The sequence below is a fragment of the Balaenoptera physalus genome (genome assembly GCF_965194825.1).
Source record: "Balaenoptera physalus genome assembly, chromosome: 6".
Taxonomy (NCBI): domain Eukaryota; kingdom Metazoa; phylum Chordata; class Mammalia; order Artiodactyla; family Balaenopteridae; genus Balaenoptera; species Balaenoptera physalus.
In genome coordinates this window covers 428147-455865 of record NC_138885.1, presented here as the reverse complement: position 1 = coordinate 455865, position 27719 = coordinate 428147, and the positions used below count along the sequence as shown (strand labels likewise).

Here is a 27719-nt window from a genome sequence, read left to right as displayed (position 1 = left end):
CGGTAGTCTCCAAAGGAAACTAAGTGGTTCTCCTTCCTGGTGAACAGAGATGCTGGTGAGCGTAGCAGCTGCCAACAGTGGGGATTTCTGAGACTTAAAGGTACTTAATGGACATGAGAGAATAACTAGCAGAGGTTCAAGCTCCCCTACTAGTTTGCAGGCTATCATGAACCACTGCACAGGCTAAAAGCTACATAACTAGGGAACCATTCATGTAGATTAAAATAATCAGCATCTGTAACAAAAGTGCAAACCAACTCAGACACTCTGAATGATTCCAGCCCTGAGACTCAGAGGAATAAACATACTACATATCCAACAGTCAATTTCTCATATTGTTCCTCTTAAGTTTTCTGATATCCTAAAATAATGGTAGAGAAAGTTTCTAGTAATAAACTCAACTCAATTAGAACTGATATTTAAATATATTGGGACTTCCCTGGTGGTCCAGTGGTAAAGAATCCTCCTTACAATGCAGGGGACACAGGTTCGATCCCTGGTCGGGGAACTAAGATCCCACATGCCACAGGGCAACTAAGCCTGTGCACCTCAACTACTGAGCTCTCGCACCTCAACTAGAGAGCCCGCATGCCACAAACTACAGAGCCCAGACACTCTGGAACCTGCACACCATAACTACAGAGGCGCATGGGCCACAACTAGAGAAGAGAAAACCCTCATGCCACAACTAGAGAGAAGCCCGCGCACCGCAATAAAAGATCCCACACGCCTCAACAAAGATCCCATGTGCCAGCAACTAAGACCCGACACAGCCAAAAATAAATTAAATAAATAAATAATAAATCTTTTAAAAAAATCAATAAATATATCAATATAATATATATTAAAAGGTCTAAATATAAACAAAAATAAAATAAATGCGCTAAATATATGTCTTCCTATAAGACTAATTAAATAGCACGTTGATTTCCACATTGAAAAATACAATACTATTATCAACTAAAGTGCCCAACAGGAAAATTATGCTAGATGGGAAATACAGCATAAACATAATGTGTTGTGAGAATATTTAAGATTTTATTCTCTTAGCAACTTTCAAGTATAGAACACAGTACTGTTGCCATTAGTCACCATGCTGTACATTAGCTCCCAGAACTTATTCATCTTGTAACTGGAAGTTTGTCCCCTCAGACCAACATCTCCCCATTTTCCCCATCCCTCGGCCCCTGCCAACCACCATTCTGAGTTCAGCTTTTCTAGATTCCACATATGAGTGAAATCATACTGTATTTGTCTTTCTCTGTCTGACTTATTTCACTTAGCATGATGCCAAGGTCCATCCATGTTGTCACAAAAGGCAGGATTTCAGAAGATCAATATTTTATACTACTTAAAGATTTCAAAGTCTAGAAATACCTGCGTAACACAGCAGGAAACAGATGAAGGTGTTATCCTGGAGATGTGGAAATGAGGAATGAGGAATTCCAGTTTCAATATGGACTATATATTAGATACTATTATTTTCATAATATTAAATTTTGGGGTGTGATAATGATATAGCTGTAATTTATGATATCCTGAGGCTGCTGAAACACAGGTGAAGTGTACCACCTACTTTCAGAAGGGTCAGAAAACACACACAGAGAAAAAGAAAGATAAAGGAAATGAGCAAAATGTTAACAACAGGTCAATCTACAAAAAGGTTAGGTGGGTATTCACGACACTAGTCTCTCCCCTTTCTGTAGGTGTGGATCATTTAAATAAAAAAGAGGAATGCCTTTGCATATATCAAGACATGTTCACAGCAACATTACTGATAAGAGCCCAGGGTGGAAACAACCCGAATATATACAAACGATAAACTGGACAAATAAATGGAGATAAATAAATGGATAAGTAAACTGTGGTGTACTCATACAAGAGAGTACTAGACAGCAATGAAAATGAACCAACTACTGCTAACACACCACACAGGTGAAACCCACAATGTGGAGCAAATAAAGCTGGACACAAGTAGGATGAACAACCATTTGTTGAATAAATGTTTCAGATAAGGCTCAGATAAGATCAGGGCTGCTATTTATCTTTGTTTAGCAGAAATTTTCTTCACAGACAGTAGAATAAGATCACGATGGGAATGTATAAATTATTTATGAGAACAAAGTTCCTTTCCCGCACCCTCAAGCACATTTATAAAAACCACCTACATACTATTGACCTGCTCCACTAATAATGCACTGCTGGTCTGTCAACCCCTTAAAAGACCTTGAATTAGAACGTGTATTTGATAGTTACAAAACCAAACTAACAAGACTTTCCTCTTTGAAGAAGGCTTTTCAAACTGCATTACGATTAAACAATTTTAGTTTTAAAATTTAATCTAAATTCAGATTTATAACCAGATTATTAAAATTAAAAAAGACGTAAAATACTTACATTAACTTTGAAAGCCTGTACAGTGTTATCCAGAAGAAGGATGTTGCAAACCACCTCTGTATGCAGTCTATCTCGGGCCAACTCTGATGCTCGTACATTGTAGGTTCTGCCAGCAGGCAATCGGAAACGTGAGGTCATTACTGTCCACACAAGGTCTAAGTTGAAAAAAAAAAATTAACTAAATAAAGGGACAGCTGAAGATACAAATTATTTATATAAAAAGGTACAAAGTTATTACATATTTTTCAATTAACCTTAGGTAAAAAGCAGTTACAAATTTTGAAACACCTGGATAGGAACTGTAGGCATAAAAGAAAATATCATACATAGTTCATCATGTAAACTAAAATTACAATTGCCTGGAAGAGGAGCTTTGTTTTGAACTGTCCATTAAGAAGACAATACACAAATTGCTGAGGTAGCCATATTCCAATTCAAAATATATAAATTTAGGAGCAGCCAAAAAGGAAGAAGGAAAATATGCTACCTCAGGAAGCCGGGCATTACTCATTGATGCAAGCATTAAAAAGACACTGGAGAATGGCAACAGGAGGGAAGGTTATTCACCTCTCAAGGGCCTTTCCTTTTATTCAAGCTTAAGATTTGAGGGAAACATGGGAGTTTATTAGTTGGGATTTTTTTTTTTTAATATAACAATACCCTTTCATTTTAACTAACCTCAAATGAAAACTAATTCTAATAGAACTATTCTTAGGAAAACAAAAACAAAATAGAAAACTTAAGACTACAGATCTTTGTTTCTCAATTTTTTAACCTAAGAGGGAACAAAGACTGCCTATAAAAAAAAAAAAAACGGGTATCACATCATTTTCAGCAACAATTGACGTTAGAAGACAATGAAGATGTAGCTTTGAAGTTCTGAAAGAAAATTATTTGAAACAGAATTATGTTCCCCCCAAATTAGCATTCATGTGAAAGAATAAAGTTACAGACATTTTCAGACATTAAAAAATTCAAAGTTTAAAATCCATAAAACTTCCCTCTAAAAGACAACTGGGGGACTCTCCTGGTGGCACAGTGGTTAAGACTCCACGCTCTCAATGCAGGTGGCCTTGGTTCGATCCCTGGTCCAGGAACTAGATCCCACATGCATGCCACAACTAAGAGTTCGCATGCCACAACCAAGGAGCCCGCCTGCCGCAACTAAGGAGCCCGCCCGCCGCAACTAAGACCCGAGGCAAACAAATAAATAAATATTTTTTTAAAAATAAAAATAATAAAAGAGAACTGGATAAAGGAAACAAACTACACTACAAACACAACTGTATAGAATTTTAAAATATAAGTAAGCAATAAGTACTAAGAAATTTAATAAGTAAAAATTAATAATAAAAAAAAACAGCAATTCAAATACATGGTATTCAGTAACTGCAGTTGACATCATACTGTTCACGTCAAAAGGATTCAAGCTAAAAGTAAACGTCAATGTTACATACGTATAAAAATTGTATAGAGGAAAATAGCTTTGGCATGCTGACAGAGAGGGGCTAGCCAAGTAAAATTCACCAATTAAAAGACAGTGATTGGCAGTTTCCAGTTCCACATGTAAAGAGCTCAGGAAGTCCCCACTCCATCCTAACAAGTAAAAAAAGCAGAACAGACTGGAAAATCAGCAACCCTTCTTGGATCCATAAGAGAGGACACAGGGAAAACTGCTGTCCCAAAGATTGGAGAGACAGGTGAAGAGAAAGAGTCACAGCTTATGGGAGTAGAGACTTCAAGTCTCTACTTGAAACTGCCACGGAAACCAGTACATGAGTAGGAAAGTCTGAATCCAACTAATGACTTGCTGGAAGCTCAATGTGGACAATTCCAAGAGTTTTTGAAAAACTCCAGGGGGCCAGCCATAGCAGGACTCACACAATATTGTGAGATTGACCTCCAGGAGCTCCGTCAGATTCCCACAGTAAATATCAGAGAAAAATACCCGAACTTCCCACAAGGGGCGGGATGGTGGAGGGGGTGGACACAAGACCATTATGAAATACAGCTGACCCTTGAACAACACAGGTTTGAACTGCACGGGTCCACTTATACGTGGATTCTTTTCAATAGATACAGCACTGCATGATTCACAGTTGGTTGAATCCATGGATAAAGAGGACTGATTATGAGACTGAGCATTGGTGGATTTTGCTATCTGCAGTACGTCTTGAAACCAATCCCCCATGGATCCCATGGGACGACTCTACATGATTTTTCAACTCTGTGCGGGGTCAGCACCCTGAACCCCCAGGTTGTCCAAGGGTCAACTGTATACCAGAGTGCTCTGTTCTTCTTAACAAGGGCTGTTCTCAAGAGAAACGAGTTAACCAAAACCTAACTGACCTGGGGCAAGGACAGTACTCAATTCCAGCTGACTCCAGCCTTCTAGAGGGAGAAGGGAAATACCCAAGTCCAGCCCACACTAGCCATCCTGCCCCCCATAAGGGGAGAGAAAAAAAACGAGAAATCCTTGTGTAGTTCATAGTCCAGAGGCCTACGCTCACTAAAATACTGAAACCTAACCACAAGACTACAGAATGCTTCCTTTCCCCCCATTACTAAAGGCCTATTTACTGAAGTTCCTCTTACCAATATATATAATGTCTGCCTATCGAGAAAATTTTATAAGGTATACCAAAAGGGGAAAAAAAACACAATGTGAAGAAACAGGGCAAGCATCGGAACCAGACAGGAAGGTGTGTTGGAATGACCACACAGGGAATTTAAAACAACTATGATTAATAATATGCTAAAGGCTATAATAGGCAGAATGCAAGAATAGATGGGCAATGCAAGCAAAGAGAAGAAAATCCTAAGAAAGAACTAAAAAGGAACATTACAGGTAAAAAACACTGCAACACATATGAAAAATGCCTTTCATGGGCTTATTAGTAGACAGACTCTATGAGCTAGAGGATGTATCAATAAAATCCCCAAAAACCAAAAGCAAAAAGAACAAAGACTGAAAAAAACAAAACAGAATACCCAAGGACTGTGGGACAAATACAAATGATGTAAAATACGTGTAAGAAGAATGTAAATTGGTGCAGCCACTAACAGATATATTGGGCATAGATATATGCCCAGGAGTGGGACTGCTGGATCATATGGTAGTTCTATTTTTAGTTCTTTAAGGGACCTCCACACTGTTCTCCACAGTGGCTGCACCAATTTACATTCCCACCAACAGCAAGAAGAGAGAAAAAAACACAAACAAAACCCCCACAAGAACCAAACCCAAGACCAAAAACCCTATACTTAGCCGTATCCTTTAAAACTACAGAAAAATCAAAGATAAACAAGAAGAAAAAACACCTTAGCTATAGAGGAGCAAATATAAGAATTACACCTGACTTCTTAACTAAGCAAGAAAGAAGAGAGTGGGGTGAGATACTTAAAATGCTGAGGAAAAAACCCCTCAACTTACAATTCTGCAACCTGCAACATTATCTTTCAAAAGAGAAAGACGAATACTTTCTCAAACAAAAGTTTAAAAATAGAGGGAATCTGTTGCCAGTGGACCTTTGCAAGATATGTTAAAAGAAGTTCTTTAGAGATAAAAAGAAAATAATATAGATCAGAACTCAGACTTAACCAAGTGAAAGCCCTTAAAACGAAGACTAGGCCCTTCCTGAAGTGAAAGGAATTCTGCTGCAGGCTTTAAAGACATTATCTGTCATGCAGCAAGAGGGCCCGTGACAGGGCCATGTGGCAAGGAAGCACAGGGCCTCTGTGGGCTGACAGTCAACAAGGGACTGAAGACCTCAACTTCCCAAGCTGCCGCAGTCCAGTCAACACCTAGCTTGCAACTTTGTCAGCTCCAGCCAAGCTGTGCTCATACACCTAACCCACAAAAACCGAGAGAAAATAAATGTGTGTTGTCTTCAGCTGTAAATGAACTTTAAAAGAATGGAGAAATCTGCATTGCTCAGCCCTATTACAGAAATGCACTATCTGTTCTAAATATTTAATACTCTCAAATATGGATTGTCACAAGATGTTGGTATCCTATTATTTACAATAAAACCTTTTTAATTTAGACCCTGCTAACTGAGAGCTTTAAATAATTTTATTTGATTATTTGGTTTGATGTTAACCTCTAACCACTGAGGAAAAACTAAATTCATCAAATAGTTATCTTTAAATTTTTAAAAATTTTATTTATCTACAGTTGATTTATAGTAATGTATTAGTTTCAAGTGTACAGCTTCAGATTCTTTTCCACTAGAGGCTATTTCAAGATACTAAATATAGTTCCCTGTGCTATACAGTAAATCCTTGTTGTTTATCTATCCTATATATATTAGTTTGTATCTGCTGATCTCAAACTCCTAATCTATTCCTCCCCCACCTTCCCCTTTGGTAACCATAAGTTAGTTTTCTATGTCTGTGAGGCTGCTTCTATTTTGTAAATAAGTTGCTTTGTATTATTTTTTTAGACTCCAAATATGAGTGATATATTATTTGTGTTTCTCTGACTTACTTCACTTTGTATGATAATCTCTAGGTCCATCCATGTTGCTACAAATGGCAATATTTCATTCTTTTTTATGGCTGAGTAATATTCCATTGTGTATATATATATACCACTTCTTTATCCATTCATCTGTCGATGGACACTTAGGTTGCTTCCATGTCTTGGCTATTGTAAATAGTGCTGCTATGAACACTAGGGTGCATATATCTTTTCAAATTACAGTTTTCTCCAGATATATGCCCAGGAGTGCAACTGCTGGATCATATGGTAATTCTATTTTTAGTTTTTTTAGGAACCTCCATACTGTTCTCCATAGTGGCTGCACCAATTTACATTCCCACCAACAGTGTAAGAGGGTTCCCTTTTCTCCACACCCTCTGCAGCATTTAAGTAATCTCTAAATTTTAAAAAAATTTCTTGAAAAAAGAAAAAAGCTTAGAAGAATAAACTGAGTTTTACACTCATGTATGTGAAAAATATCTTTTCCATTAAAAAACACCAGGAATAATTTCTAAGTAGATTACCAGTATATTCATTCATATATTCATCCAGTCATTCAACAAAAATTTGTTGTCTGTGCCAGGCACTGATCTAAGTACAGCTGGGATGAAAAAGAGGATGACCAAAAACAAACCCCCAAAACTGGAGGAGTGGGATGTTCACAAAGGGTTTTGGGAAGCTCCAACAGATGCCTGGGAATCCAGAAGGCCATCAGCCTGTGAGAACTATGCACATGCCCAGGAAAGAGCTGAAAAAGCCCTAATCTCTCACTTTTTGATAACCTTGAAGCTCTGCAAAAACAAGATGTGAAGGCTAAAGCAGGGCTATAAAGCCTTGAAAACCACGTCAGCAAAGGTTGGAAAACTTAGTGGTTCACAGTATGTAAGAAAATCTGTCCATTCATTAGCTGACTACTAAGTTAACTGAGGAAAAACAGTGCAGCAACACAATGACATACAGATCTTATAAAATTAGTTCAGGAAGACCACTAAACAAACTAAATAATCAAAGCAACACTAAATAAACAAACAGTAACAAAAACAAAAAGAGCAACAATAAAAGACCAGGGAGGAAGGAATGCGATTTCTAGAGTTGATAAAATATTATTTTAAAAGTACAGAATTCAACATGCAAAATTCCAAAAATGTAAATACAAAACAAAGAAAAAAGCACGATAGAATGACCCACATACAGGAGAGAAAGAGAAAAAAAAAAGGGAGTTCAATAGAAACTGTCCCTGAGGAAGCTCACACAATGAACTTACTCTACAAAAATCAAGGGTTATAAATATGTTAAATAAAATAAACCACAACTACAGAACCAAAGGAAAGCTGAGAACAATATCACACCAAATGGAGAATATAAATAAAAACACAGAAATTACTTTTTAAACAAGCAATTCAGAATTCTGTAATTAAAAAGTATAATAACTGAAATTTAAAATAGAAGGGCTTAACAGATTTGAGCTAATATAATAAAGAGTTAGCAAACTTGAAGATAAGTCAATTGAAGGACTTCCCTACTGGTCTAGTGGCTAAGGCTCTGCGCTCCCAAGGCAGGGGGCCCAGGTTCAATCCCTGGTCAGGGAACTAGATCCCAAATGCCACAACTAAGAGTTTGCATGCCACAACTAAAAGAGCCTGCATGCCACAACTAAAATATCCCGCATGCCGCAATGAAGATCCCGCATGCCGCAATGAAGATCCCGCATGCGACAACGAAGATCCTGAGTGCCGCAACTAAGACCTGGTGCAGCCAAATAAACAAACAAATAAATAAATAAATATTTTTTAAAAAATTTTTTAAAAAGATAAGTCAATTGAGAATATACAGTTTGAGGAACAGAAAGAACAAAGAATGAGGAAAAATGAGAACAGCTTGAAACCTGAAAGACACCATCAAGCATATCAACATATTCATAATGGAAGTTTCAGAAAGTCAACAGAAAAGGGGGCAGAGAGAATATTTGAAGAAATAATGGCATATAAGTCCCCAGATTTGACTTTTAAAAAAAAATCACATCCGAGAAACCAAATAACTTCCAAAAAGATAAACTCAAAGAGATCCACATCTAGACACATAGTAGTCAAACTGTTAGAAACCAAAGAAAACAAAAATCTTGAAAGCAGCAAGGGAAGAGTGACTCATCACCTACAAGTGATCCTCAATTATATTAATAGACAATATCTAATTAGGAAACATGAAGGTCAGAAGGCAGAGGATGACACATCCAAATTACTAACTGAAAATGAATATCAAGAATAATTTAATATCCTGCAGAACAATACTTAAAATAAAGGAGAACTTAAGATAGTCCAAGATAAACAAAAAGAATCTGTCACTAGCAGATCTATATTAGAAAAAAAATTAAAGATTAAATGAAAGTATATTAGATAGTAACTAAAATCCATAAGGAGAAATAAAGACTACCAGTAAGGGTAACTACATGGCTAAATATAAACAACAGTATAAATTTATTTTGTATTTGTAACTCTTTTTTAACCTATGGAACTTAAAAGACAACTGCATAAAGCAATATTTGTAGCACTGTGTTGATGGGCTTATACTGTATAAAGATGTAATTTGTATGACAATAGTACAAAAGAAGGAGAAGGAAAAGTGAACCATATAGGAGCAGTTTCTATGTGATGTTGAAATTAAACTTCTATTATCCCCAACTATATGGTTATAAGTAAACCCCCAGAGAAACAACAGTTGACCCTTAACAACATGGGCCTGAACCGTACAGGTCCACTTATATGTGAATATGTTTCAACAAATATACAGCTGGCTCTCCATATCCACAGATGTGGAACCCCAACTGTAAAGGACTTGAACATCCATGGATTTCAGCATCTGCAGAGGCTCCTGGAACAAATCTCCCACAGATACAGAGGGACAACTATTCTAAGAAATAAACTCAAAATAAAGTAAAAATAAACAACAGAATTAAAATGACAGGCTAGAACATATCTGGTTAAAATAAAGAAGGCTAAGACGGAGAAATAGAGAAAAATGGAACAAAAGACATAAGAAAACTAGCAAAACAGCACTATCTTATCAATAACAACATTAAATATAAATGGACTAAAAACTCAAATCAAAACACACAGATTGGCAGAATAGATCCTTTTTTAAACCCTGCTCCATTTATCTGCTCTCTACAAAAGACACATTTCAGATTCAAAGACACAAACAAATTGAATGTAAAAGAATGTAAAAAGATATACTACAAGAATAGTAACAACAAAGAGCTAGAATAACTATTAAAATCGGTCTGGTTGGAACTAAGACAGAAATTCAGCAAAGTTGGAGAATACAAACTTAACTCAAAAAATTAGGTGGATTTCCGTACACTAACAATTAATGATCCAAAAAGGAATGTACGAAAATAAATCCACTTACAATAAAACCAAAAATAATAAAATACTTAGAAATGAATTTGACTAAGGAGGCAAAAGATTTGTATAGTGAAAACTACAAAACATTGAGGCAAAGAAATTAAAGAAGATACAGATGAAAAAGCATCCTGTGGGAGGAGATAGCAGAGTACCACGACTCTTGAGCGCTGAGCATAACTCCCCCACATGAACGCATCAAAAACACACCTACATGTGGATCAATTCCCACTAAAAGCAAATGAAACTGGCAAAAAGACTCTTCTACAACGAGGCTGTAAAGAAAGATCCACGTGGACTTGCGTAGGAAGGAAGGAGAAGCAATCAGGTTAGGACCCACAACCCTAGGAGGGGACACAAAAGAGAGAGATTATAGGCTTGGAGATCCTTCCTGAGGAGTGAGCTATTTGAACCACACATTGGGCACTCCAACCCTGGGGTCCAACACCACTTAGCTGGTGTGAAAACCAGTGGGACTTACAGGAGGTTTGTAAGAAATAGAGACTCCATTTGTGAAGAGCACACACACACTTACTGACTCCTGGGAACAAGGTGGAGGAAGAAGACTGAAACCACCCAGGGCTCCAGAAAGTTTCTCTTGACCAGCCAGGGCATGCCCCAACCCACACCAAGCACCCGCTCCAGCCCCTCCAGCTCCAGCAGTAGTGTGAGGGCTGCCATTGCTAAGGGCAGTGCACACCCAGCAGGGGACAGAGTGGCTTGCACAAGACACTGCATCTGAATGGGGGGGAGCAGCCACTGCTGCTAATAACAGAGACATCAGACGGGGAACTGTCTTGAGCTCTGACTGGCACACTGGGACCACCCTGGCACAGCCCTGGCCTGCACCAGCCCCTCTTGCTCCAGGGCTGTTCCCCTCTGGGGTGAACGTGCCACTGCTGAGAGGGGAGAGAGCTCACACTGAAAGGGAACAGAACCACCTTGCACCCAAACTTCAGGGCTTCTGCTCCAGCATGTTGGGAGCCAACCCCGTGCCAAACAGGGTGGTGACAACCACTGAGCACAGAAGCTCTGGCTCAAACCTGGCTCTAGCTCCAGCCCCACCTCCTTCCAAGGTGACAGCTGCGAGTCCACCCTGAGGTGTGACCCGTGCTCACTTCAGATCCAGCTCTCCTACCAAAGCCACTGAGTGTCTGCAGCCTGTATAGGGACACTCCCACACAAGTCTACTCCTTCAAGACTGTGACAGATAATGTGTTTCACCTGATTCATAGACAAAGTTAACTAAAACGAGAAGACAGAGAAATTTGTTTCAAATGAAAGAATAAGAAAAAAAAAAAACCCTGTAAAAAAACCTAATGAAAGAGAGAGAAATAACTTACCAGATAAGGAGTTCAAAGCATTCATAGTAAAAATGCTGCCTGAAAAGAACAAATGAAGACAGTGAGAAATTTTACAAGAAACTAGAATATATAAAGAAGAATCAGAGCTGAAGAATACAATAAATGAAATGAAAAACACACTAGAGGAATTAACAGCAGACTGGGTGATACAGAAGAATGCATAAGCATTCTGAAAGATAGAATAATGGAAATCACCCAATCAGAATAGCAAAAACAAAAACAATCTTTTAAAAAATGAGGGCAGTTTAAGGGACCTCTAAAATAACATCAAGCATATACTATTCACATTATAGGGGTCCCAAAGGAGAAGAGAGAAAAAAGGGGTTGAAAAATATTTGATGAAATTATGGTTGAAAAATTCCTGAATCTGAAGAAGGAAACAGATATCCAGGTACAGGAAGCAGAGTCTCAAACAAGATAAACCCAAAGAGACCCATACCAAGACATATCGTAGTAAAATGGCAAAAGTTAAAGATAAAGAGAGAATTCTAAAGGCAGCAAGAAAAACACAGAGAGTCACATACAAGGGAACCCCCATAAGGTTATAAGCTGATTTTTCTGCAGAAATTTTGCAGGCCAAAAGGGAGTAGCATGATATATTTAAAGTGCAGAAAGGGGAAAACCTACCACTTAGGATACTCTACTCAGCCAGATTATCATTCAGAATTGAAGAAGAGAGAAACTTCTCAGACAAGCAAAAACTAAAAGAACTCATCAATACTAAACTGACCCTAAAAGAAGTGGTAAAGGGCCTTCTCTAAGTAGAAAAGAAAAGGCTACAACAAGAAGAATTTATAGGAAAGGAGAAACCCCACTAGAAAAGCCAAATATTTAGTAAAGGTTGTGGATCAAGCACTTAAATAAGCTATATGAAAATTAAAAGACAAAAATTATAAAATCAACCATAACTACAATGAACCGTTGAGGGATAAACACGAAGATGTAAAATATGACATCAAAAAACACAAAATGTGGGGAAAAGGAGTAAAAAATGTAGATCTTCTAGAATGTGTTTGAATTTAAATGACTATCAGTTTAAAACAAGTAGATATAGTTATAGGTCAACATATATGAACCCCATGGTAACCATAATTGAAAAACCTACGACAGATACAGAAAAACAGAGTGAAAGGAACACAAGTATACCACTAAATAAAATCACTGAATCTCAAGGGAAGAAACTAAAAGAAGAACAGAGAATAACTACAAGAACAGGCAGAAAACAAGTAAAAAAAAGTCAGTAAGTACTACTGATCAATAATCACTTTAAATGTCAATGGAATAAAGCTCCAATCAAGGGCTTCCCTGGGCACACAGTGGTTAAGAATCCGCCTGCCAATGCAGGGGACATGGGTTCGAGCCCTGGTCCAGGAAGATCCCACATGCTGTAGAGCAATGAAGTCCATGCGCCACAACTACTGAGCCTGCGCTCTAGAGCCTGCAAGCCACAACTACTGAGCCCACATGCCACAACTACTGAAGCCCGCGCACCTAGAGCCCATGCTCCGCAACGAGAAGCCACTGCCATGAGAAGCCCACACACTGCAACAAAGAGTAGCCCCCACTCGCAGCAACTAGAGAAAGCCTGCACTCAGCAACGAAGACCCAACATAGCCAAAAATAAATAAATAAATAGCTCCAATCAAAAGACATGAGGTGGCTGATTAGATTAAAATGACCCATCTATATGCTGCTTACAAGAGACTCACTTCAGAGCTAACGACTGAAAGTGAGGGGATGGGAAAAGGTATTCCAAGCAAATGGAAATGAAAAGAAAGCCGGCAAAACTAGACTTTAAAACAGTCTATAATAAAAGATGAAGAAGGGCATTATATAACGATAAAGAAATCAACACAGGAGAATATAACATTCATTAACATATATGCACTGACATAAGAGCACCTAAATGTATAAAGCAAATATTAACAGACATACAAGGAGAAATTGACAATAATACAATAACAGTAGGGGACTTTAACACCCAACTTGCATCAATGGACAGATCATCCAGACAGAAAATCAGTAAAGAAACAGTGGTCTTAAATGACACATTAGACCAGTTGGACTAAATAGATATCTAAAGGACATTCCATCTGAAAACAGCAGAATATACATTATTTTCAAGTGCACATGGAACATTCTCCAGGATAGATCACATGCTAGGCCACAAAACAAGTCTCAACAAACTTAAGAGGACAGAAATTATAGTATGCATTTTTTCCGACCAAAACGGTATGAAACTACAAACCAATTACAGGCCGGGAAAATGGGAAAACACAAACACGTGGACACTAAACAAATGCTACTAAAAAACCACTGGGTCAATGAAGAAGTGAAAGAGGAAACCAGAAAATATTTGGAGACAAATGAAAATAAAAACACAACTTTCGAAAATCTATGGGACACAGCAAAAGCAGTTCTAAGAAGGAAGTTTAGAGCGATACAGGCCTACCTCAAGAAACAAAACAAAAAATCTCAAACAACCTAACTTACCATTTAAAGGAATTAGAAAAAGAACAAAGTCGAAAGACAACAGAAGGAAGGAAATAATAAAGATCACAGGAAATAAATAAATGGAGACCAAAACAAAAAACAATAGAAAACATCAATGAAACCAAGAGCTGAATTTTTGAAAAGAAAAACAAAATTGATAAGCCTTTAGCCAGGCTCATCAAGAAAAGAGAGCCTAAATAAAATAAGAAATGAAAGAGGAAAAATTACAACTGATCTCACAGAGATACAAAAAAACCATAAGAAAATACTACAAACATTTACATGCCAACAAATTGGACAACCTAGAAGAAATGAATAAATTTCTAGAAACATACAATCTTCCAAGACTGAACCAATCCAAACATACCGATCACTAGTAGTGAAACTGAATTAGTAATTTAAAAACTCCCAGCAAACAAAAGTCCAGGACTGAATGGCTTCACAGAGAAATTCTACCAAACATATAAGAACAGCTAATAACTATCCATCTCAAAATATTCCAGAAAACTGAAGTGGAGGGAATACTCCCTCCCAAATTCATTCCATGAGGATACCATTACCCTAATAACAAATCCAGACAAAGACACTACAAAAAAAGAAAACTACAGGTCAATATCTCTGGTGAATACAGATGCAAAAATCCTTAACAAAATATTAGCAAACCGAAATCAACAATACATAAAAAGGATCACACACCATGATCAAGTGGGACTCATTCCAGGGATGCAAGGATGGTTCAATATCTACAAATTAAACAATGTAATACACCACATGGGAAAAAAATCACATGATCATCTCAACAGACGCAGAAAGAGCATATGACAAAATTCAACATCCATTCATGATAGAAACTAATCTAAGTTGGTATAGAGGGAACATACCTCAACATAATAAAGGCTATTTATGACAAACCCACAGCTAATATACTCAGTGATGAGGGATATGGGATTAAGAGATACCAACTACTGTATATAAACAGATAAGCAACAAGGATATACTGTATAGCACAGAGAATTATACTCATTATCTTGTAATAACCTATAATGGAGTATAATCTGCAAATATACCAAATCACTATGCTGTATGCCTGAAACTAACACAATATTGTAAACCAGTTATACTTCAAATAAAATATTTTTCAAAAAAAATTAAAATTTATATATATTTGCTATCTCTGTCCACTATTAGAACCTAGAAGCAATAGTCCAATAACACTGAACATACATAATGCCCTACATACTACTACACACTAAAAGAAACCAGGACTTCTTGGGAGAAAAGGCTGATTCCAGAGCTGGGGCAGAGAAGATACAAGGTCAGGCTAAATCTCTTGTGCCAGTAAGTAAAGAAGTCCTCAAAATCTGATGGGAACAAATAAAAAAACATGAGAGGCAGTTAAAAGGGGCTCCCACCAGTTAAATGAGACAACTTAAGTTTTAAAATAAATAGTAACAAGAATAGATAATACCCTGAATAAAACAAAAATCCATAGGTCTAAACTGATACTAATTTTTTTAAGTCAGGGAAGGGAAAACTCTTCTTTGTAGAATAATGTCAAATGATAAATGTAGGATAACACAAATAGAAAATTGCCATTTTACAACTACCATAACTGATTTAGGCAAGAATCATCAATGAATGCTAAAATCACTGGGTGAAAGTTTATTGAGGAACAAGATACACACATAATCTCAAAAGTATTTTTCCACTGATTACTTAATTACAAAGGGGGAAAGGTATCCCTACAATGGAGAAATCTGTCAAATCCCACCTTAACCAAATGATCATATTTAACCTCACCAAAACTACTGTCATAGGCACCATGATGTTACACATTGAGAACACAACTCCTATGTAATATTCCTGCCAAAAATGTTTAACCTGAATCTGATTATGAAAAAAAAAAATTAAAACAATCAGACAAATCCAAATTGAGGGACACTCTACAAAACAACTGGCCTGGATTCTTCAAAAATGTGAGGGGGATGAGGAAAAAGGGAGAAGAAAGAGGAGATTAGAATAAGGCTGGAGAAGCACTGTAGATTAAAAGAGACGTAACAACGCAATGCAACGTGTAGTCGTTGATACAATCATGAATCAGAAAAAAAAAAGTCATATCTATATCTGTATCTAAATCTATGGGACTTGCTTGGACAACTGGAGAAATTTGAACATGGAATGTATTTCAGATTATAGTACTGTGTCAATGTTAAATCCCCTGAGTGTGATCATGTGGTTATGCAGGAGAATGTGTTTATTTCTAGAAGATGCATGTTTGCATGCTGAAGCATTTAGAGGTAAAGTGTTATGATCATGATGTCTGCAACCTTCAAATAGCTCAGAAATTTTTAACATATAAACACAGAGAGAGATAAAGCAAAGTAGCAAAATGTTGGCAATTGGTGAATCTATATGAAGGGTACACAGGTGTTCAATATACTATTCTTGCTACTTTTTCTGTAAGCTTGAAATTTTTCAAAATAAAAAGTTGTGAGGAAAGAGTAAAAAGAAATTCCTTTCAAATTCTGTTTTCACACTTAAAAGAAGCAGATAAAAACAAAACCTTTGTTATCCAAAATTATGAAGCAATTAACCACTCACAAAAAGTTTTCAGTACAATTGACAATCCCTTACCATTATCATTTTGTATGGGATGTTCTCCAATGAACCATATGCTTTGCTACAATCTTAATTTCTTATATGATGCTCTGGATGTAACTATAAATTAAAATGTTGGTATTGTAAGTACTGGACTGAGTAACTTAGCTTACTGCTATAACACTTATCCAGTGAAAGCTCCCTCAGCCCTCTGAACTAAACTTGGCAATATAACACTGAATAGGCCAGATTCTCTTAGGACAGTACTGTTAAAACTATGAGCTATAAGGACTTCCCTAGTGGTCCAGTGGGTAAGACTCCATGCTCCCAATGCAGGGGGCCTGGGTTCGATCCCTGGTCAGGAAACTAGATCCTGCACACATGCGCAACTAAAAGCCCGCATGCCACAACTAAGATCCCACATGCCGCAACTAAGACCCAGTGCAGCCTAAATAAATAAATAAATACTATGAGCTAGAACACTGTTACCCTGTAGAAGGAAAAAAAAAAAAAATCAAATGTAGCAATAGTTTTGATCTAAAATTTCTCTCTATATATTTAATATACCAAACACATTTGCATAGTAGTTATTATACAATAACTTAAACAAGAAGCTTCTTATTTAACCAATGGTATAGTACAGCAAAAAAGTATCCCAGTTAATCATGTACAAACCAATCACCTGAGACATGAGCACTGGACATGCACACTGATTCGCTGATATACAGGCAGCATTTTCCAAATGTCCTGATACCCTTTACTCAACTGCTACTGACCTCTAAGAATGCTGAATTACCATGCCAAAATAAATACCATATTCATTGTGAACTATAAACACAGAACTAATCTGAACTATTTCTTGCATCAAATTTATTTACCTGAGGCTTTTCCTTTTTTGTTACTTAATATTTTACATTTAATTATTTCCTATTTATACATTATAGCATTGAAAGTACTGTGTGTTTGTGAGGGTGAGAGAGAGAGAGAGAGCGAGAGAGAGAGAGAGAGAGAGGGAGAGACACCTAACCCACTAAGGCTTCTAAAGAGTTCCCTAATCCTGGGCCTTCAATACACCTGTTTACTCATGTAAACATGTCAGCAGCTCCTAGTTACTAGACACAACACTAGATGCTAGAGATATAAATATATATACATCTAGCTCTCTGCCCTCAATGAGCTCACAGTCTAGTTGGGAAAGAGACTTTAAATAACTCAGTGAAACAGTATACTAAAAAAAGATATAAACAAACTGTCCTGGTGAGTCAAAGAACTACTGTCTCTCCTGTCTGTAGCTCATTGCCTAAGTACTAGAAACAACTTCAGCAGCCGTTAGTTCTTTCCCTCTTCACTTTCTAAATTTCTGATCTAGTCTCTTCTATAGAAGACTCCAAAAATAAAGTCAATCCTTCATAAGTACCAACAGCCAATGCAAATTGTTTTCTTCTTCTCTAAAAAGGGCCAGCCGTGTAGTATATGTGGTATCATCTTTTGGGCTTTGGTGTTCCCCCTCTTATTCAGCAAAAACTATTTTCTTACTAGTTAGGGGTTTAGTGTAGAGCATTTTTAGACAGGAAGGAAAGAAAAAAATAAAGAAAGGAAGAAAGGAAAGAAAGAAAGAGAAAGAAAGAAAGAAAAGAAAGAAAGGAAGGAAGGAAGGAAGAAAAAGGGAGAAAGAAAGCTGGCCTCTAGAGTTTTTATCCTTCCTTTAGAAAGCAACTGTTTCACATAAGCAGAATTTTCTTTGTAACTGAACACAAACAATAGAGTTTATAGCATCTAACTGTTTAATGAAATGTTTCAAACTATAATTTGAAACTCATTGGCTATGAAATCAAATTAGTGGATCAAACACCTATGTTTTTTAACAGAATAGTGTAAAAGAGAAGCTATCAAGAGCATGATATAAAAGATACCTCTTAATTGGGGTAAAGCGTAAACAGTGGGAAAGCTACTGACTTTACATCTCCTCATAATACCATCCAATCCTATTTATTACCTCATGTTCTCATGGATCCTTGTTTTGGTTGTAAAGAACTGATTATCAGTCTTTCACAAATAAAGTTAGATTAAAAGAGAAGGCACTCTGCAAAGGGGCCAAGACTATAAAAATACAAACTATTAGTACACATGGGAGTACTGCTTAATAGGTAAGACTGTGGGCTCAGAAATCAGACTGTTTTCAGGCTCAAATTCTTACTACCTTTATGACCTTGGACAGTTGCTAAGCCGCTCTGTGCCTCAGTTACCTCGTCTATAAAACGAGTTGCTATGAGGTGAAGTGAGATAATACATGAGAAGCCTTTAGCACAGTACCTGACACTTAAAAGTATCTAATAACTGTGAGCCATATTATCATCACCATTACTGCCTCTAAATAGTCAAAACTGACTTTAGGAAAAAATTTGGAAACGCACATTATGCTTTTATTAAAATATTCTAGTTACACCAGAATTAAAACAGAGTATTATTCAAAGCCTCAGAAACCAGAGAAATCTAAGAAACAACAGTAATCCAGTTAGATGGAAAACAATTCATCAGAGGAACAGCAACAATTATAAGTGGAAAGATATTTGGGACCGTACTGAGGAGGAGTTTGCATTAATTTGGGCAAAAGTCGCATAGTCCAGGGACCAGCAAACTATGGCCCACAGGCCGAACCTGCTCACCGTCTGCTTTGGGGTCACGAGTTAAGAATGGTTTTTACAGATGAACATTCTCAAATGATCTGATGAGAGGGGATGCTAACTTTGAACCCTACTTAAGGGAAACATTATCCCATTTATGATTATATTCTTCTCATTACTAGACCAATACAACAAAATATTATATTCAATTACTATATTTTGATTTCATCAATAAAAATTTGTGAAATTTATAAAAAATAAAAGCCTCAAATGGAGTGTCTATACATGTTAGACAATTAATGTTCCTCTTTACTTTCCCCTAACCCTTCCCTTGTTCAAATTATCTACTGAATGTTCCATAATGTGCCAGACAGAGAAAAGCAACATGACTATATCAACAGATAAAACAAGACAAAAAGCTCCTGCCCTTATGGAGCTTCCATTCTAATGAGGAAAGGGAAAAAATGACATATATGTTATAAAGCAGTGAGCAGGGAATGTGGGGCAGGGAGCAAGTTTAGATAGATGGGGTATTCAGAGCAGGCAAGACTGAGAAGTTCACTTTCTGGCAGGCTTGAAAGGAAGTGAAAGAGTGAGCCATAAGGATGCTCGGCCTGGAGCCCGTGCCTAGAAAGGTGTTCAGACAGAGGGAAGAACAGCACGAAGGCGTGACATGGAGCACACCAGGCCTGTTCCCGGAACAGCAAAGAGGCCAGTGTACCCCGAGAGAAGTCGATAAGGAGAGTGGTCAGAGACGGGCTCAGAGAGAGAGCAGGAGCCACAGGTCATGTGGGCCTTGGTGGCCATGGTGAAAACCTTAGTTTTCACTCTAACACAGGACTTTGAGCAAAGGAACATAGTCACCTCCGTTACACTACAAGTAGTGACACATGGGTGTTGGACTTGCAGCATTTCCTATCGATATGCTACATACAAAAAGCTTAGAATATGGTACGAGCAAGCTACTGTGCTCACAGAAAAATCAGTTAATGTCTACAATATTATAAATTAGTAAGAAAAAAAATTAAGACTCTACCAGATAAATGAACAAAAAATTTACAGAATGTTTGCAAGAAGAAATGACATCACTGATTTTTTTTTAAAAAGCCCAACTACATTATTACTAAAAAGACATTCAAAATAAAACAAAGTGCCATTTATCACCCATTGGTAAGGAAACTGGTGGTAGTAAAAATTGGGTCAGGTCTACAGCCCCGTATCTGAAACCTCTGGTTTCAAAACACTTTCAGAAGTGGTTTTTTGTTTTTTTTTTTTAATTTTATTTATTTTATTTTTGGCTGTGTTGGGTCTTCATTGCTGGCTTTCTCTAGTTGCGGCGAGCGGGGGCTACTCTTCGTTGCAGTGCGCAGGTTTCTCATTGCAGTGGCTTTTCTTGTTGCGGAGCACGAGCTCTAGGCGCGCAGGCTTCAGTAGTTGTGGCACGCGGGCTCAGTAGTTATGGCTTGCGGGCTCTAGAGCACAGGCCCAGTAGCTGTGGCGCACGGGCTTAGTTGTTCCGCGGCATGTGGGATCTTCCCAGACCAGGGCTCGAACCCGTGTCCCCTGCATTGGCAGGCGTATTCGTAACCACTGCGCCACCAGGGAAGCCCCTTCAGAAGTGTTGTGAACTTCAGAATATTTAAATTATAAAGAGGTGATACTGCACAGCTACCTTATATTAAGTAACACTCTTGGTTGGGTCTGTCTAGGTAACACCCTGTATTAACCATACTGCTATTTAAAACTTCTGTAGAGAACCTTAAGAATGTTCACTCTAAGTGGAATAAATAATGTATAAAGAGCCTCACATCAGTATATGTCAAGTTTGGCTGCCAAATTAATTACAAAAACTTTTGTTTTTCAGGGGCTTGGGGATCTCAGAATTGCATGTAAGGAACTGTTGACCTACACAATTCTTTTGTAAACAATTATGCTAACATAGACCAAAAACTATAAAAATAACCGGATGCAAAGTGGGTCACAAGATCAGAATCACCTGGGAGAACTTTTCCAAATCACAAAACCCTTTCCAGTAAAGATTCCCCATTTCCCTAGTAGCTTCTGTAGCCATAGTAACTGACTGTAGTATGGATCCGGCTGGAAATATAAACAAACCAAGTAGAGTTTTAAAATTCCAATGTAAGTAAAACAATTCAGAAATCCTTGGAGTTTGTAAAAATATTTTACTTCCATGCAATAATATCTTAAAAAGAAACAGACAAAAGGAACACCAACCTTACTTTAAAAACATTATTTCCCAAATTTTAATCTCCTTGGAAAACTCATTTATTCTATTCACTCAAAGTGCAGTCAATATTAATTAGCACATATCATATGCAAGGCACTGGGCATACCAGGTAATACCAGGAGTGAGGTTTGGAGAGGTGGATAGGGGCTGACCATGAGTTTAGATTTTACCTTACACACAGATGGAAAGGCAATAAAAAAAATTCTGAATAGGGGCAAAAAGTGATCAGATGTGCATGTCAGATCACTCTGGCTATAGTATAGAGGAGGGTTAAAAAAGGGCAAAACCAATGGCAGAATAAACTTTAAGGAGACTATTGTAAAAGTCCACACAAGACACGATGACCTTTTAAAAAAATCACCCCTCACAATTTCATAAGTTGTGCCCAAGCTTCATACTGCCAAGTGGTGACAGGGCTACAACAAGGTAAATGAGGGTAGAAAGGGAAACTCAACAGTGCTGATGAGAGGCGATTGGGACAGGAGATGAGAAAATGATATCCACAGCTTACAGTAGCAGGCAAGGCAGTGCCCCAGGCCAGCAGGGCCTTAGCTGTAGAGGGCAGACAAGCAGGTGGCATCCCAGCAGTCAGAAACACACAGTAGGGAAACACGTCTCTCTTCATGGTTCTTGATGAAAGGCACTCCAGCTGTAAGACTGGAGTTCAGGAATTCAAAAGTAGGAGACAGAAAATAGGACAGCAGCAGAAAAGACACAGATTCTGGACTCAAATTAACCTACTTTCAAAACCTAAATCTGGTATTTTCTAGCTGTGAAGGTGTAGACAACTCAGCTTTTTGAGCCTCAGCTTCTTCATCTATAAAAAGGGGATAACACTACCTACTCCACAGGGTTGGCGGGAGAACTAAATGTGATCTCATACATTAAAACATCCAGTACAGTTCCATGAATATTAGTTTCGTCCTTTTCTCTTTTTCTTATAAAAAGAGAAGCTACTGAGTTTTTCATCTGAGCTACTGAAATCAGGAAGTCTTTTCCTTGGCCACAAAGTCGGAAAGGCTTATCCAACTAGGCATTAGAGGACTTCAGGTAAAGAAAGTAAGGCAGGTCATTAATGAAAAATGTCTCATGGGAGCACTAGTTCATACAGAAGAGGTGAAAGTGAGTAGGTTACACAAGTAAAAAGGGCCTAAAAAACTAAAGTAGAGTAAAAGTTTAAATAATTAGGATCAGTTAGCCTAATAGTATACCGACACAACAGAATATGTCACTATATTTACATAAAAAAAGAAGGAAAAAAAAGTGGGGAGTTCTCTGTATGTGGAAGTCAAAGGATCTCCAAGGTATATATATATATATTTTTTAATTCCCCCCACCCCGCGCCCGCGCTCCCTGCCCGCCGCCTGCTGAAGGGTGGGACGGGGTCGGTGGTGGCAGTGGCCCCCACAGAGTTAAGGCCCCTTTCCCTCACACCGAGTTCGCCGAGGCAAGAGCGCCCGGGCAGGGCAGGGGACGCGGTCTCGTCCGCCTGGCGCCTTGGAGAGCCGAACCCTGCCATGGGGAGACGTCAGATTCTACCCCGAGCATGAGCGGCGGTCCCCCAAGGTATATTTTAAATGAAAGAATTACTAAATAAAACATTAATATAGTATGCTACCTTCTACATAGAAAGGTAGGGGGAAAAAATAATTTATATTTATATTTTGTTTCTATTAGCATAAATACTGGTAAAATACACGAAAACAAAAGTGGTTACCTATAGAGAGCAGAGAAGGGAGGGATAGACAGAGACAGAGTAGTACTAAGAAGTCTCAATATATGCTTTTTTATATTATTTTGAAATTTGAATGAAGTAGCCATACTTAACAATTGTCTCACAAAAAGGCAATATATACATTAAATTAATAATAAAACAAGATTAACAATGACTCCTGAATAACTCTAAAACTCACCATAAGATGGTAATCATTTGAAATGGGGGAAGGGAGCTAGCCCAGATGCCTACTGAAGTTCATTCAGGGCATTTCTTTGATATTAGGTGTTGCTACACAATTTCTCTTACCCATCTTTCAAATAATCACTACAGTTTCTTTCTCTTAATCCCCCAAAAATGTTAAGGTGTATGTAATCTTAAAAAAAAAAGATATTTTTTCGGGAATTCCCTGGCGGTCCAGTGGTTAGGACTTGGTGATTTCACTGCAGGGGCCCGGGTTCGATCCCTGGTTGGGGAACTAAGATCCCGCAAGCCACGAGGCGCAGCCAAAAAATAAACAGACAGTTTTCTTGATTCTGTTCCCTATTCCTCCATGACCTAAGAGATCTTCCTTCTTCCCCTTATGACCAAATTTCTTAGCGTTATCTAGTCTACGTTCACCGTATGTCTAGTTTCCTCTATGTACTTTCTTATCACACCCCCTACTGTAACTCTTCTGCTACAGTGAATTTCAAACTTTACTATACCTCAGAATAACTGTAGCAGCAGCAGCATTAAGGCAGATTTCCTGTGTGATCACCTCGCATTCCTCACTCACCCTTTCAAAAAATCTATACAGTCTGAGATGAAACCTGCAGAATGGGTATTTTTTATTCAGTAGCTCATTTGATTCTGATACAGGTGGCCTGCCTGAACACACCTGAAAACCAACTAGCTAAGGTCATAATAACTTTCCATCAGTCAAATTCAAAGCACTTTTGTTCTCATCTCTCTGCAGCATCTGACACCTTCCTGTAACTCCTTCCTCCATCACCTTCCCCCACACAACTGGACTCTCCTCTCTCTTCTGAGCCCTTATCCTTTAAATGATGCTGGTGGGGGCCCTGCCAGTGGCCCTCTTCCTAACTTTACACACACTTCATAAGCAGTAACAGTCACATCCACTGCTTCAACTACCTTCTATACAACCCTAAATTCTGACACTCTGAATTCCCAACTATTTTCAGGGAGCCGGAGGCTATGCAGTCAGTACATGGGGAAAAAAAGACGCTTCAACATCATGCACATCTGAATTCAAAATATCTGTTCTGCTATTAACTGGTAATACGTCCAAAGTCACACACCTTTCTGAATTTCAGCTTTGTTATCCTTTAAAACTGGAGACAACACCTTTCTGACAAATTTCTGTTTGGATCAAATGAGGGACATGAAAAGGTTAAATGAGAAGTCCCCTTCCCTTCCTGGCACAGAACTGACAGCATGCCCTGAGGACCCCATGCGCGGGCCTCGAGGTGGCAGGCAGGAGACAAGTAGCTTGGGGCAGGGAGACTAGCACTTACAAGGGGACCGAGCAAGTAAGTAAATGTACTGAGGACAACGGGAGCCGAGTCTCACTGCTGAAGATGGTACTTAGAGACATGGGAAGACTACAAAGAGAGAAAGAAACCTGGAGTGCTGGACTGGAAATGGATGCATCAGTGTGAACTTTTAAAATATACACACAGTTAGATGAAGAAAGAGATTCAAACGTGTACACATATACACATATTTCCTAGCTCTGTCTGCCCTAAATGTAATGACACCCCAGCAGAAATGAGCACATTAAGCATCCAAACCTTGGTTTCTAAATACCACCTCCACTAAAAGAAATCAGGATTCCAATGAATGATTCCAGAGCTAGGCCAGGGGAAGTACAAAATGAGTCTGGAACATCTTGATGTGCCAGAAAGTAAGGAAATACTCAAAGGATGGGGATGTGCCAAAAAGATGGGAGCCATCTTGAAGGGGCTCCCACTAGCCAAATCTAGGACAATCTAAGCATCAAAATAAAATATAAAATTATAATAACTAATAAAACACACTGAATAGGAACAGGAATCCATGGGTATATATTGATGTAAATAAAGAAATAAATTCACTTATTTATTTACATCAATAAATGAATGAACAGGGGCTTCCCTGGTGGCGCACTGGTTGAGAGTCTGCCTGCCAATGCAGGGGACACGGGTTCGAGCCCTGGTCTGGGTGGATCCCACATGCCGCGGAGCAACTGGGCCCGTGAGCCACAATTGCTGAGCCTGCGTGTCTGGAGCCTGTGCTCCGCAACGAGAGAGGCCGCGATAATGGGAGGCCCGCGCACCGCGATGAAGAGTGGCCCCCGCTCGCCGCAACTAGAGAAAGCCCTCGCACACAAACGAAGACCCAACACAGCCAAAAATAAATAAATAAATAAATAAATTTTTAAAAAAAGAGAGTTTGGTAACTCTTGTTAACTCCCATTTAAAAAAAAATAAAAAATAAAAAAATAAAAAATAAATGAATGAACAAATACATGAAAGAAAGAAAACTTTTCAGTAAAAAATCAATTAATAAATGCAGGTGGCAACCTTCATAGCAGTGGTTGATCCAGGCAGGAGTCATCAGTGGACCGAAAGGCCAGTGGGCAGAGGTCTGATGAGGAACAGGACATTAACAAAATCTTGAAAATCTTCCCACAAAAGAGTTACCAATTACAAGAGGAAAATGAGGACTGTATAATAAAGAAACCCAGCAGAAACGAACTCAGTAAGGTGCTCAAGGTTAAACACCGCCAGTGGTGGGACAACACCGTATGCCTCCCAGTGATACACTAAGAACAGCACACCATTCCTATGGTATTCTTGGCAACAACGCATTCAGTCCACACACGGACAACTACTGAGTGAACCGAAGTTAAGGGACATCTCACAGAGCAAGAAAAGTCAAGGCCATAAAAGACAGAGAAATATCAAGGAACTGTTCCAAACTAAAGAGACATGACAATTAAACGCAGTGTGTGATCCTGAACTGGATCTTGGACCAAAAGGGAAAGGAAGACACTACCGGGAGAGTTGGAAAACTCTAAATGGCCTCTGGGTTGTTTTTAAATTTTTTTATTGAGGTACAGTTGATTTACAATATCATGTAAGTTTCAGGTGTACAACACAGCGATGCAATTATATATGTGTGTGTATATATATACTTTTTAAAAAAATATTTATTTACTTTATTTACGGCTGTGTCGGGTCTTAGTTGTGGCATGTGGGATCTTTCACTGCTGCGTGTGGGCTTCTCTCTAGTTGTGGTGCACAGGCTTCTCTCTAGTTGCGATGCACAGGCTTCTCTCTAGTTGCGGTGTGTAGGCTCTCTAGTTGTGGCGTGCGGGCTCCCAAGCACATGGGCTCTGTAGTTGTGGCCCGCGGGCTTAGTTGCCCCACCGCATGTGGGATCTTCGTGCCCCAACCAGAGATCGAATCCACGTCCCCTGCATTGGAAGGCAGATTCTTAACCACTGGACCACCAGGGAAGTCCCTATATATTCTTTTTCAGATTCTTTTCCGTTATAGGTTATTACATAATATTGAGTATAGTTCCCTGTGCTGTACAGTAGGTCCTTGTTGGTTATCTATTTTATACATAGTAGTGTGTATCTGTTAATCCCAAACTCCTGATTGATCCCTCCCCCTGCCCCCCTTTCCCCTTTGGTAACCCTAACCACATGTAAGTGATATCATATGATATTTGTCTTTCTCTGTCTAGCTTACTTCACTTATGATGATAATCTCTAGGTCCATCCATCTTGCTACAAATGGCATTATTTCATTCCTTTTTATGGCTGAGTAATATTCCATTGTGTATATATATACCACATTTTCTTTATCCATTCATCAGTTGATGGACACTTAGCTTGCTTCCATGTCTTGGCTATTGTAAATAGTGCTACAATGAACACTGGGGTGCATGTATCTTTTCGAATTATGGTTTTCTCCAGATATACACCCAGAAGTGGGATTGCTGGATCTTATGGTAGCTCTTTAGTTTTTTAAGGAACCTCCATACTGTTCTCCAGAGTGGCTGCACCAATGTACATTCCAAGAGTGCGAATGTTCCACACCCTCTCCAGCATTTATTATTTGTAGACTTTTTGATGATGGCCATTCTGACTGGTATGAGGTAATATTCATTGAAGTTTCGATTTGCATTTCTCTAATAATTAGCGATGTTGAGCATCTCTTCATGTGCCTTTTGGCCACCTGTATGTCTTCTTTGGAGAAATGTCTATTTAGGTCTTCTGACCATTTTTTGACTGGGTTGGTTTTTGTTTTTGTTTTGTTTTTGATATTGAGCTGTAGGCATCTGCGGTTTTGAAGGTAGTGTTGTATCAATGCTGATTTCCTGATTTGGGGGTTATGTAAGAGACT

General features: G+C 38.4%; 2 protein-coding genes across 5 annotated transcripts in view; one reads left to right on the top strand and one right to left on the bottom strand.

Moving 5' to 3' along the window:
* LOC309662282 (uncharacterized protein) overlaps positions 1 to 27719 on the top strand; it is a 226470-nt gene that overhangs the window by 155404 nt on the left and 43347 nt on the right. The window lies entirely within an intron of this gene.
* Positions 1 to 27719, bottom strand: part of PTPN4 (protein tyrosine phosphatase non-receptor type 4) — a 174994-nt gene that overhangs the window by 139187 nt on the left and 8088 nt on the right. For all 4 annotated transcript variants that reach the window (XM_082464732.1, XM_082464734.1, XM_082464735.1 and 1 more), the window contains exon 2: positions 2398 to 2552. In XM_082464732.1, the coding sequence (XP_082320858.1) occupies positions 2398 to 2535 (138 nt within the window). In that variant the 5' untranslated portion in view covers positions 2536 to 2552. The remainder of the gene's footprint in view (positions 1 to 2397; positions 2553 to 27719) is intronic.